The sequence below is a fragment of the Mauremys mutica genome, chromosome 25 (assembly GCF_020497125.1).
Source record: "Mauremys mutica isolate MM-2020 ecotype Southern chromosome 25, ASM2049712v1, whole genome shotgun sequence".
Classification (NCBI taxonomy): Eukaryota; Metazoa; Chordata; order Testudines; family Geoemydidae; genus Mauremys; species Mauremys mutica.
The window spans coordinates 12,766,852-12,780,885 of record NC_059096.1 but is presented as its reverse complement, the minus strand read 5'-3'; the positions used below and the strand labels follow the sequence as shown (position 1 = coordinate 12,780,885).

Sequence of the window (14,034 nt, the reverse complement as noted above, 5' to 3'; positions counted from 1 at the left end):
AGCTTGCTTTGGGGCCCTTAATAGTGTCCCTTTGAAAAACTGCCAACTCTCCTCAGTTGTTTTTCCCCTCAGTCTTGATTCCCATGGGACCTTACCTACCAGCTCTCTGAGCTTACCAAAATCCACCTTCCTTAGGTGCACAGGGAGCTTTTACTGCAAAAATATAGGCTCCGAGTGAGTTTAGATGCTCACAGGATTTGGCAGCAGCTGAGCAGGAGTTTTGGGATTCCCAGTGGGGCCTGATTCTGTGGTTTATACATCTAAAGTGGCAGTTGGGTGCCTTAGTCCTTGTGTGAATCTAGCTCAATATGCCTCAGTTCCTCCTGTGCAAAGAGGACAACGGTACCATCTCACCACTCTCCAATGGGATAGTGATGGCACTACAGAAACACCCATGAGGAGTGAATGACTTTGTATGCAGAGCAGGGTTTGCATGGTGGACGTAAATAGGGCCATACACTGATTGAATGGGCTAAAAAGAAATATTGACTAGCTGCCCAATTAGTGGGCACCTTCCCTCCTGAGAACTGACTGAGGCAGGGGTCCTCTGGGAAAAGCAGCAGGTGACCCTGTAATTAAAATATCAGAGGTGTGGCCATGTTAGTCTGGATCTGTAAAAAGTGACAAGGAGTCCTGTGGCACCTTATAGACTAACAAAGTATTGGAGCATGAGCTTTCGTGGGTGAATACTCACTTCGTCGGATGCGTCTTCACCCACGAAAGCTCATGCTCCAGTACTTCTGTTAGTCTATAAGGTGCCACAGGACTCCTTGTCGCCCTTTAATTAAGGTTCTCATAATGCGTACGCACAAGGGGGATGAATTATGGTGGCACTGGAACTGTAAATCTGGCAGTTCTAACTTCTGGGTGCTTGACTTTGCAAACTTAACATTCTTTTCAAGTCATAGTTTGTATGTTGCAATACAGCTACGGACCCTCAAGACCAGTTAAGTGGTTAGCTTTGGGACGCGTCAAGGCCTGACAGCTCTGGAACCTTCTATTTAACCACAGGATGGGGACCGCACAGATGGTGGTGGTAGCAACAGCAGGGAAAATAGACTGCCAGCGTATTTCCAGGCCTGTCCACTAAATACTATCCTGCGGCCCCCTCAGTTCACCACAGGCAAGGAACTGTCACCAGTGGGAATGAATATTAGTCACTGAACTGCTTTATAAGCCATAAATCAGGGAATTAACATTGAGCACAATCTAGTTGCAGCCGCTAGACTATGTTACTGGAATGTCAGTTATAAAAAGCATAGAATTTTGATAGACATTCTGCTTTTTTACATCGTCCTAACCCTATAATAGGGCTTCAACCAGAGACCGTCAGAGCTAAGTGCATGTGCCTTACTTGAAATGAAGCCACGAGAGGGGGACAAAGACCTGTACTAGGCGAGAGTGTATGATATAACTATTGGAGACTCTTCCAGTCCATTAACACATTAAGACAACAGTTTCACAAGTGGTGTCTGGTTTTTGGAAGCCCAACTTGAGATAACCTGGGCCTGATTTTCAGAGGGGTTGAGCATCCACAACTCCATCGGGAGGAGCTGCTGGTGCTCAGCACCCATGAAGATCAGGCACTAGTTCAAGGCACCACATGCAAGCGGAGTCATTTTCAGATCCCATTAATCAGCTTTCAGGTTCACTGGAGTAATAACAGGAGATCTTTCATAATAGCCCCAGTCCTAAGGACTAGAAAGAGTTGTATTATGGACCTAAGTATTTGGGAGCATTAGGAAATTCTATTCTTTACTCTGCCACTAATCTGTTGTGTGACCTTGGGTAAGTCACCTTCCCTCCCACCCTTTATCTATCTTGGGAATCTCGGAAATCCTGCATCTTGACAGGGGGTTAGACTGTATGACCCTTGTAGTTCCTTCCGACCCTACGATTCTATGAATTGCCAGACTGCGTCAGATCCAAGGTCCATTTAGCCCAGTATCTTGCTCCCAACATTAGGTCTCACCCTGGTCTCTAATAGTTAGAGATTAGCTTACATGTCCCTTCCACAGCGTTCATTTTCATTAACTCTGGACTTCCTTGGTATCCATATAAATATTCGATCTCTCTTTGAATCTTGGCCTCAACAACTTCCTGTGGCAGTGAGTTCCACATTCTAATTAAAAACTGTGAAAAAATATCTCCTTTTATTAGTTTTGAATTTCCCACCTTTTAATTTCACAGTATGTCCCTTGGTCTCACGTTATGAAACAAGGAGAGAAGAACTTCCTAATCTATCTTCTCTAGACCCTTCAATATTTTATATATTTTTTTATATCTTATTTGTTTTCTTTCTAAAGCAACAATCCTAATTGTTTCAATCTCTCTTCATATAAAAGTATTTCCTGACTCTTCATCATCTCATCACTCTTCTCTGAATCCCCTCTAACTCTGCAATAGCCTTTTGGAGATCCTGGGCTGCACACAGTTCAAAGGTGAGTCTGCAACATTGCTTTATGGAATGGCATTAGAATATTATGTATTATTCGCCATCCCATTCCTTATGCATCCTAACATCTTGTTTGTATTTTTGACCACAGCTGCGCATTGAGCAGAGGTTCCACTGAGCTGCCTACAATGATACCCAGGTCTCTTTCTTGAGTTGATACCCTTAATTTATAACCCTGTAAAATATGTGAGTAGATTATTTTTCCCTCCAGTGTGAATTACTCTGTATTTATCCACACTGACTTTCATTTGCCAAGATGTTCCCCATTGACCAACCATGGTCCAGTTTCTCTGAAGTTCATCACACTCCTCTCTGGTGGTGTCTAAACAGGAACTAGTATGGAAGCTTGAGGCCCCCACTGTTAACTTCTTCCATGCTGAACATTAACCATTTCATCCTACTCTTTGCTTTCTGTCTTGGGCGATTTTTTGATCCCTGATAATACTTTGCTTCTAATGCTGTAAGTACTTAGCGCCTTTTGTGTAGGACCTAATTGAATGCCTTTTGAAAGTCTAAATAAATTCAACTGGTAAACTCCAATGGGTTCTCCTTTTTCCGCTATTTTATTGACATGTTCAAAGAATTCTAAGAGATTAGTGAGACACAATTTTCCTTTCAAGTTCCCATCAGAACATGATCCAGATGTTTTGTTATTCTGTTTCTAATTATTGTTTCACCCAATTTGTTTTGTCTATTTAGAATGTAAGCTTTTTGGGGCAGGACTATCTTTTTATTAAATGGTTGTTGTGAGTGGGTGGGTGGGAAAGAGACCCAGCAAGGTACTTTAGCATGACTGTAGTCCCATTTACTCTCCATTCTCTCCAATGTTTCATGCATGCTGAAGAACCTTGGTGAATCAGGGCCTTTTCCAGAAAGGTTTATATATAAAATGTGTGTTATATGCATATGGGCTGAAACCATTTACCTCAATCCCAGAGAACTACAGAATCTCAGATAAAATGGAGCCTGGATCCCAACCAACAGTTTCCCTGCCCTGTCTCTTATGTTAATTTCTAGAAAGAGAAACCAACCACCTAGTCCTGAAGCCCTTAGAGCAAGAGAGTGACCATCAACTGCAAGGGGAGATTTGCTGTGGTAAGAACTATAGGATCAAGCCTTTGAAGATTCATTCGTCAGACGTGGATACTGGACTCAATTTTAGTATGTGCCATATTGACGCAATAGACTGGTTTTGGGAATACTCCATCGTTCCACTCTTCTGATTGGCTCTTTTGTGGCGGTTAACAGACTGTAACAGCTCCAGATATTGGGAGGTATCTTCTACATCTAGGGATGCCATCTCTGAGGTACACAAAAACAGGACATCCAGGATGAGCCTGAGCCCACAAAACTAGACAACTGGCAGTATGTACTGACCACCCTTACAGATATATCAGGATGGATACATTAAAAGAAGGGACAATCTTGGGAAAACCTGGACAGACCCTATCTATCATGTCTATCCAGCTGCTACCACGAGGCCTGGGTGTTACAAAACTTTGGGACATGCGAGTCCCTCTGTGGATTTTATCTTTTTTTATTCTTATTCCTTGTTTGGAAGACATTATATTGGTTTATTTCCAACCCGAACTGAATCCTTTAGCTGAGTTGCAGAAGAATCAGAATTGTTCTAGAGACCTTGGACTCTTCCTACTATTCACTTTGGCTCTGTTTCATAGTGTATTTTCCTAGCCTACATTGACACACTCTGTGCACACAATAGGATCCAGTTTGGCCCCCATTTATACTGGCTCAACCCCATTGGCATCAGCGGAGTTGGCCTACTGCAGATGGAAGTGGAATGTAGTCTGAGAGGCAAATATTCCAACACAGGCTAGGGAAATGCCCCATGGAGTTGCACTAGAATGACTAAACCCACTAGGAAGTTTAGACTTGAAATTAGACAAAGGTTTCTAACCATTAGAGGAGTGAAGTTATGGAACAGCCTCCCAAGGGGAGTAGTGGGGACAAAAGACATATCTAGCTTCAAGACTAAATTTGATAAGTTTATGGAGGGGATGATATGATGGGATAGCCTAATTCTGGCAATTAATTGATCTTTGATTATCAGCGGGTAAGTATGCCCAATGGCCTGTGATGGGATGTTAGATGGGTTGGGATCTGAGTTACTACAGAGAATTCTTTCCTGGGTGCTGGCTGGTGAGTCTTGCCCACATGCTCAGGGTTTAACTGATCGCCATATTTGGGGTCGGGAAGGAATTTTCTTCCAGGGCAGATTGGCAGAGGCCCTGAAGGTTTTTCGCCTTCCTCTGCAGCATGGGGCACGGGTCACTTGCTGGAGGACTGTCTGCATCTTGAGGTCTTTAAATCACAATTCGAGGACTTCACTAACTCAGACATAGGTTAGAGGTTTGTTACAGGAGTGGGTGGGTGAGATTCTGTGGCCTGTGTTGTCAGGGGCGGCTCTTGCAATTTTGCCGCCCCAAGCACGGCGGCACGCCGCGGGGGGCTCTCTGCCAGTCGCCGGTCCCACGGCTCCGGTGGAGCATCCGCAGGCATGCCTGCGGGAGGTCCACTGGAGCCACCTGCCGCCCTCCCGCAGCATGCCGCCCCAAGCACGTGCTTGGCATGCTGGGGTCTGGAGCCGGCCCTGTGTGTTGTGCAGGAGGTCAGACTAGATCAGGGGTCGGCAACCGGTGGCTCGCGGCTCGCCAGGGTAAGCACCCTGGCGGGCCAGCCCGGTTTGTTTATCTGCCGCGTCGGCAAGTTCGGCCGATCGCGGCTCCCACTGGCCGCGGTTCGCGGTCCCAGGCCAATACGGGAGGCAGGAAGCGGCGCGAGCCGAGGGATGTTCTGGCCGTGGCTTCCTGCCTCCCGCATTGGCCTGGGACCGCGAACCGCGGCCAGTGGGAGCCACGATCGGCCGAACTTGCCGACGCGGCAGATAAACAAACCGGGCCGGCCCGCCAGGGTGCTTACCCTGGCAAGCCGCGAGCCACCGGTTGCCGACCCCTGGACTAGATGATCATAATGGTCCCTTCTGACCTTGAGTCTATGAGCCTTGAGGTCCGGTGAAACCCAAATCAAGCACCTCCCTGAAGGTCTAGCAATTATTCATCTCTCAGAGGTTGGTCTGTAGGTAAAGGTCACTGGGTACTTCGTGAGGGTATTTTAGAGGGAGTGCTTAAAAGGAGGCAGCTGCCTTTTAAAGGTGCTTCTCAGCACAGGCACTATTGCATAGTAAATTAGAACACAGTTCAGCACAGCATATAAGCACTTGACTTCAGTGAGACTTAAGGACATCCTTAAGATTAAGAGTGTGGTGAAGTGTGTTGCTGAACTGGAGCCTTAGGTCCGGAGCTCTTGTTTATTTCCTCTGCTGTGGAAGGCACGGTCTTAGCAGCGAGAATTCTCAAACTGCCAGGGAGTCCTTGCTCCAGATACTCATTGCCTGCTGCTACTCAGCCTGCAAAAAGTCTCTCAAAAGCTTTGGCCACTTTGTCTCCCTGCCCCCATTTTAAGACTCAGTCACCCCATCATATCTGTGTGGCAGAGACTCCTCTAGCACTCTGAGCACTGCCAGGGAACAGGGCTTTCCTAAACGATGCGGGGTACCGATTACTTGAATTGTAGGCAAGTTCTATATTGATTGATTGATTAACTCTCTCCGCTCCCATTGTCGCTGCTCGCCGAGCCCAACATACTTGTGTAACTGACCATTGTTTGTATGATTTGTGCCTGGGGAAGCCAAGGGCCTGGGGAGCCGCACTCTCTGTGGTGTGTTTCTCTGCCAACAGGGAGAAGACTCATTCTAAGGAAGAAACCTCTACTTGAGAAGGAAAACAGATCTATCTCTTCCAGGGGATTTTCATTCCTCACTATGAAAATCTCAGCAGATGGCTCCTGCCTCAATTATTTAACCCTAAGTGTGTTATGTCAGAATCTCACTCAGGGCGAGAACCCAACTGGATTCTCAAATAGTTGGTTGCATAACAAAGTCCAATCATCCTGTGCAGCTCCAAAGGCATTTTTTCTCTTTAGACACAACCCCCCAGCAGGCACCCTCCTCTCCAGATGCACACTGCATTGCTTCACAGTCTTGATTATTGAATGAGGAGGAGAAGGGTCTAAAGGAATCTGACAAGGTCTTCATTTTGGTGGACCTCCTACGCCAGGCATAGGCCCTCAAGTTCAGCATTCGTGATCAGGGTGGAGAATTTTATTTTGCAGAAAAAAAAATGGAAAGGCTGAGATTTGGCCATTTTAAGGGGTCTGCGTATCTTTTAAAGAATTAGAAATGATATACTCATAGTCGCATTATTAGACATGCTTTGACTGCAATAATTGAAATTTTCATTCTTAATCCCCATGACAAGTCACAGATTTGTTTAATGATCGCTCCCCTTCCTCTTTCCCCAGACATGGCAGTCCAGTTCCAAGTTCACTCCAGCCTACTTCTCTGCATCACCAAGTCTGCACAGAAGGGATGTAATTAATTAATAAAAAAAGCTTTTCTGGAAAGGGGAAAAATAATTAAAATATTTTGACATAACTAGTTTCTGCCTCTGGGTTCCTTACATACCCAGTCCCCTACCTACATTGTATAGAGACATAAGAAACTCATTCCAATGAGAAATCATATGTGATAAACTGAGAAATTGACTGAAATATTGTACTATATTATACATTGTGCTAAACATCTTCTATCTTCAAGTGACACATGATTGTTTTGCATTTCTGCTCTTCAAGGAGGGATCTAACCTTTGATGACATTTTGTCAATGTTTTTATTTTTAAAAGGTAGAATAATACAGGTCAATTATCAGCCACATTCTAAGCTAAAACTGGTTTCTTTTATTTTGTGGGAAGAGAAAATAAGGGACGTATCTGCAATATAACATTTCTCTCGGGTCTTATTTGTGTCCTCTGCATATTTTCTGGGCTAAATTCACACGAAGGACCGAATAAAACAAAAGGAGAAAAAGAAGACCCCAAACTGCAGCAGTCCAAAAGAAAACAGAATTTAAAAAATAATAATGGATTGAGCCGTATTTAATAAGAAGGGGAGGAGAAATCTACCTATGAACAAAAGCCAGAGTCCTGTGACAGATGAATATTATATTGCACAGTGAATAAAAATACATCCCAGTATATTTATTTTAAACACAACTACAATGGCTGGAATTGGAGAATTAAGGGGGTTGGAGAAATCCCGCTTAGTTCAGGGATAAACCTATACATTGTCCTTTTAAAAATGACCCCGAAAGGTTTAATGAATGACCAGGCAAAGCTACAGAAATTGTGTTTGGAACCAAACACGCAATTGTGGCTAGCTCAGAAGAACTAAGGGTGGGAAGGAAGGAACATGCACACACACAACCCCGTCGCTAATAATTAATGAACCCATCAATTAATCATAAAAACTCGGGGGGAAATCTTACCACCAAATTGGGTACCCGGCTAAGACCTTTGTGCCACTGAAGAGAAAAGATAAAATTAATCCAAGCAGGTGGTAATCCATTAGTCCAGACTGGTGCAAGGGAAAATCTCGGTGAAGTTTTCAGAAAAACATTAAGGGTGAAAATGAAGTATCCCCCCCCCAACCCCAAACAGTCAAACAAAGTCCCTTGAAGTGCAGAATGACTTTCTCTCTTGTCAGAAACGCACCTCTCCAAGCCTTTCCCCCTGTAGATCATCCCAAAGCTTCTATTAAAAAGTGCAGGGCTTGGGGATGTCAGCAGGCAGCCAATCAGACTGCATGGCCTAAGGTAAGGGATGATTCTATAGTTCAGGGCTGTCAGTCATCCCTCCCCTCCCCCCCCCCGCCGCCCCACAACTTTGTTCCTAGCCCTCACTGGGGAAGGGCACAGAGAAACCCTTTTGCGAGAGACATTGCTGGGATAATGAGATTTCTTTTTTTTTCTTTTTCTTTTTCTTTTTTCTTTTTTTTTTTAAGTTCACTTAGGAACCCGGGTGCACTGCTTCTGCACGTGGCTTGTCGTGATGAGACTCCAAGGTAAGGAAGAAGGATATTTCTGATTTCTCTCAGTCTCAGGGTGGGGAAGGGAAAAATGACCTCTTTAGTTGGTGATGGAGGTAAATATAAACCCCTCGCAGTGGAACGTCAGCAAGGGAAGGTTGCAAGAATTAGTTTTGCTGCTTTGCAATCGATCTGTTTTTTTAAAGTTAAATAACTGCATGCCCCAAACTAGTTAAACCTTAAATAAAGGCATCGGTGCCTAGTGGTCAAAGCAGGGGGGCCTGGGAGCCAAGGCTCCTAAGTGGGAGTGCAGGGGGTGCAATGGGTGGAGCGGGGCAATTGGAACTCAGGGCTTTTGGGTTCTTTTCCTGACTTTGCCACTGACCCACTGTGTGACCTTAGGAAAAGTCACTTCCTGTCTCTGTGTCCCTGTTGATCCACCTGTAAAATGGGTATAACACCACCTATCACACAGTGATGCCTCAAAGATCCTTGGATGCAAGGTGCTGTAGTAGGGTAAAGTCTCATTAAAGTAATAAGTTACTATCATGAGAAAACACAACTCCTCACCGGCTAGCCCACTTCCAGCATAGAGAGCCCATGTTCTGAACAGACACAGTGAAAGGCCAATAAGGACACCTCATTAGTGACAGTGGAGGTGCTTTATTGACAGTGACCTGTGTGTCAGCAGAATAAGGTGATTCAGCACAAACAACACATGGGAACAATCAGTAATATCCTCAACTCGTGTAAATCTGCATCGCTCCACTGACTTCAAATGGAGCTGTGCCAGCTTATACCAGCTGAAGATCTGGCTCCTTATAACCAGGCATCAAAGCAAATGATCACGGGGAAGCGGAAATAACAGAAATATGGGGTCTGGTCTCAGGCAGCCTAATGGGCTTGCTTTTAAAAGCTGTAAGACTTCTCCCCAGAACCCGAGGCTGTTGGCGCCAAACTCAGTTTTGAATATAGATAACTCCTGAAATGCACTGGGCCGAATCCTGCAGCCTTTATTCATTTCCATGAGTTCAATGAGTCCAGAGTGCATCGCCCCCTGCAAACTTCATTTGGTCTAACATCTCCATGACCAACTTACTCAATCTTGATACCAAACTCCCTCTCTCTCTCTCTGGCCAATTTACCAGGCATCATGCATCAGTGAGAGGACATTCCTCCCCAGGCTACGCACTGTACACTGGCTCTTCACCCATTTACTGCTCTGCTGCCAGGTCTGTGGTTCTGATGTTCTGCCATCCTCAGAAGGCAAAACAACATGCATCTCTTAGCTTTTCATTAGGGTTAGGATTAGGGCTCATTAATGAAGCCTTTAGTATGCCTGGAAACGTCTCTCTTGGAGACAGCCAAGCATGAGCAACCCAGCTTAAGAAAGGATATAAATGGTGGAGTTAGGGGGACTTGATGCTATTCCAGAATATGCATACTATGGTGATGGGTGCATTAAGCGTAACTACATATGTAGAGTCAAATCCTGAAGACCTTGCCCATTGTTTACTTAGGACAGTCTGTCACTGAACAGAGATCATAGAATATCAGGGTTGGAAGGGACCTCAGGAGGTTCTAGTCCAACCCCCTGCTCAAAGCAGGACCAACCCCAACTAAACCATCCCAGCCAGGGCTTTGTCAAGCCTGACCTTAAAAACCTCTAAGAAAGGAGATTCCACCACCTCCCTAGGGAACCCATTCCAGTGCTTCACCACCCTCCTAGTGAAATAGTGTTTCCTAATATCCAACCTCAACCTCCCCCACTGCAACTTGAGACCATTACTCCTTGTTCTGTCATTATTGACTGAGAACAGTCTAGATCCATCCTCTTTGGAACCCCCTTTCAGGTAGTTGAAAGCAGCTATCAAATTCCCCCCTCATTCTTCTCTTCTGCAGACTAAACAATCCCAGTTCCCTCAGTCTCTCCTCATGAGTCATGTGCTCCAGCCCCCTAATCATTTTTGTTGCCCTCCGCTGGACTCTTTCCAATTTTTCCACATCCTTCTTGTAGTGTGGGGCACAAAACTGGACACAGTACTCCAGATGAGGCCTCACCAATGTCGAATAGAGGGGAGTGATCATGTCCCTCGATCTGCTGGCAATGCCCCTACTTATACAGCCCTAAATGCCATTAGCCTTCTTGGCAACAAGAGCACACTGTTGACTCATATCCAGCTTCTCATCCACTGTAACCCCTAGGTCCTTTTCTGCAGAACTGCTGCCTAGCCACTCGGTCCCTAGTCTGTAAGAGTGAATGGGGTTCTTCTGTCCTAAGTGCAGGACTCTGCACTTGTCCTTGTTGAACCTCATCATATTTCTTTTTGCCCAATCCTCTAATTTGTCTAGGTCCCTCTGTATCTTATCCCTACCCTTCAGCGTATCTATCACTCCTCCCAGTTTAGTGTCATCTGCAAACTCGCTGAGAGTGCAGTCCACGACATCCTCCAGATCATTAATGAAGATAATGAACAAAACTGGCCCCAGAACCGACCCTTGGGGCACTCCACTTGAAACTGCCTGCCAACTAGACATGGAGCCATTGATCACTACCCATTGAGCCCAACGATCTAGCCAGCTTTCTATCCACCTTATAGTCCATTCAGCCAGCCCATACTTTAACTTGCTGGCAAGAATACTGTGGGAGACCATATCAAAAGCTTTGCTAAAGTCAAGGAATAACACATCCACTGCTTTCCCCTCATCCACAGTTATCGCCTCATAGAAGGCAATTAGGTTAGTCAGGCATGACTTGCCCTTGGTGAATCCATGCTGATTGTTCCTGATCATAGAATATTAAGGTTGGAAGGGACCTCAAGAGATTATCTAGTACAACCCCCTGCTTAAAGCAGGACCAATCCCCAAATGGCCCCCTCAAGGATTGAACTCATAACCCTGGGTTTAGTAGGCCAATGCTCAAACCACTGAGCTATCCCTCCCCCCACTTTCCTCTCCTCTAAGTGCTTCAGAGTTGATTCCTTGAGGACCTGCTCCATTATTTTTCCAGGGACTGAGGTGAGGCTGACTGGCCTGTAGTTCCCCAGATCCTCCTCCTTCCCTTTTTTAAAGATGGGCACTATATTAGCCTTTTTCCAGTCATCTGGGACCTCCCCCGATGGCCATGAGTTTTCAAAGATAATGGCCAATGGCTCTGCAATCGCATCCGCCAACTCCTTTAGCACCCTCGGATGCAGCGCATCCGGCCCCATGGACTTGTGTTTGTCCAGTTTTTCTAAATAGCCCTGAACAACTTCTTTCTCCACAGAGGGCTGGTCACCTCCTCCCCATGCTGTGCCACCCAGTGCAGCAGTCTGGGAGCTGATCTTGTTTGTGAAGACAGAGGCAAAAAAATCATTGAGTACATTAGCTTTTTCCACATCCTCTGTCACTAGGTTGCCTCCCTCATTCAGTAAGGGGCCCACACTTTCCTTGACTTTCTTCTTGTTGCTAACATACCTGAAGAAACCCTTCTTGTTACTCCTAACATCTCTTACTAGCTGCAACTCCAAGTGTGATTTGGCCTTCCTGATTTCACTCCTGCATGCCTGAGCAATATTTTTATACTCCTCCCTGGTCATTTGTCCAATCTTCCAATTCTTGTAAGGTTCTTTTTTGCCTTTAAGATCAGCAAGGATTTCACTGTTAAGCCAAGCTGGTCGCCTGCCATATTTACTATTCTTCCTACACATCGGGATGTTTTTTTCCTGCAACCTCAATAAGGAGTCTTTAAAATACAGCCAGCTCTCCTGGACTCCTTTCCCCCTCATGTTATTCTCCCAGGGGATCCTGCCCATCAGCTCCCTGAGGGAGTCAAAGTCTGCTTTTCTGAAGTCCAGGGTCTGTGTTCTGCTGCTCTCCTTTCTTCCTTGTGTCAGGATCCTGAACTCGACCATCTCATGGTCACTGCCTCCCAGGTTCCCATCCACTTTTGCTTCCCCTACTAATTCTTCCCAGTTTGTGAGCAGCAGGTCAAGAAGAGCTCTGCCCCTAGTTGGTTTCTCCAGCACTTGCACCAGGTAATTGTCCCCTACACTTTCCAAAAACTTCCTGGATTTTCTGTGCACCGCTGCATTGCTCTCCCAGCTGATATCAGGGTGACTAAAGTCTCCTATGAGAACCAGGGCCTGCGATCTAGTAACTTCTGCTAGTTGCCAGAAGAAAATCTCGTCCACCTCACCCCCGTGGTCTATAGCAGACTCCCACCATGACATCACCCTTGTTGCTCACACGTCTAAACTTAATCCAAAGACTCTCAGGTTTTTCTGCAGGTTCATACCGGAGCTCTGAGCAATCATACTCCTCTCTTACATACAGTGCAACTCCCCCACCTTTTCTGCCCTGCCTGTCCTTCCTGAATAGTTTATATCCATCCATGACAGTGCTCCAGTCAGGTGAGTTATCCCACCAAGTCTCTGTTATTCCAATCACATCATAGTTCCTTGACTGTGCCAGGACTTCCAGTTCTCCCTGCTTATTTCCCAGGCTTCTTGCATTTGTGTATAGGCACTTAAGATAACTCGCTGATTGTCCCACTTTCTCAGTCTGAGACAGGAGTCCTCCTCTCTTGCACTCTCCTTCTCGTGCTTCCTCCCGGTATCCCATTTCCCCACTTACCTCGGGGCTTTGGTCTCCTTCCCCCGGTGAACCTAGTTTAAAGCCCTCCTCACTAGGTTAGCCAGCCTGCTTGCGAAGATGCTCTTCCCTCTCTTCGTGAGGTGGAGCCCGTCTCTGCCTAGCACTCCTCCTTCTTGGAACACCATCCCATGGTCGAAGAATCCAAAGCCTTCTCTCCGACACCACCTGTGTAGCTATTCATTGACTTCCACAATTCGACGATCCCTACCCAGGCCTTTTCCCTGCACAGGGAGGATGGACGAGAATACCACTTGTGCCTCAAACTCCTTTATCCTTCTTCCCAGAGCCATGTAGTCTGCAGTGATCCTCTCAACAACCCTCCAGTTTCATTCCCAGGCTCCTTCTTAGCAATTACTTCCCTCTCCTTCAGCTTCTCCATGACTCCCCCAAGCGTTTGCACTGCTTCTGAGAGGTGTGGGGAATATATTTCTGTATTGTAGTTTAAATGAATTAGTACTCAAAGTTCTGTATTAATATGTCTAGTAAGGAATCTATTTGTCTAAAAACATTTCCTGAATCCTTTTTGTTGTCTGTAGTTACAGACATACTTGTTGACAGGTATTCTGAAATAAATGACTAAAATAATAGAAACCGGGGTGATTTATATTGTGTTGTTTTGACAAATAAAATATGTAAACATTTGCAGAATTTTAAAATTTTGTGCACAGAATTTTGAATATTTTGGTGCAGAATTTTTAATGTTTTGGCACAGAATCCCCCCAGGAGTAATCTTTCCCCACACTCTTCTGTCTCCTCTCCCAGCACTCAGACTCCCACTCACATCAGACATTGCCCAGCTTTCAAAGGTGCAGAGGTTGAGGCTTCTTGTACCATGCTTTGGATGAGAGGTCTTGGCTGGTCTTGTGGCCACGGCATTAATTGTTTGTTGTACTTTGTATTAAAGCAACAAGAGATTTATTTAAAAATTATATTATTTTAATTTTTATGTAAGAATTATATAACACTGAAAGCAGAGCCTGCTGTGAACTGCAACCTGCCAC

The 14,034-nt window shown here is 45.4% G+C and overlaps 1 protein-coding gene across 2 annotated transcripts in view; it reads right to left on the bottom strand.

The window, feature by feature from the left end:
* WNT3 (Wnt family member 3) overlaps window positions 1-8,111 on the bottom strand; it is a 74,990-nt gene extending 66,879 nt beyond the window's left edge. Inside the window, exon 1 of one of the 2 annotated variants that reach the window (XM_044999656.1) lies at window positions 8,020-8,111. In XM_044999656.1, coding sequence (XP_044855591.1) covers window positions 8,020-8,111 — 92 coding nt within the window. Of the gene's footprint in view, window positions 1-7,856; window positions 7,937-8,019 lie in introns of those variants that run through there. The other variant, XM_044999657.1, reaches the window with a different exon arrangement.
* Window positions 8,112-14,034: the final 5,923 nt, after the last annotated feature.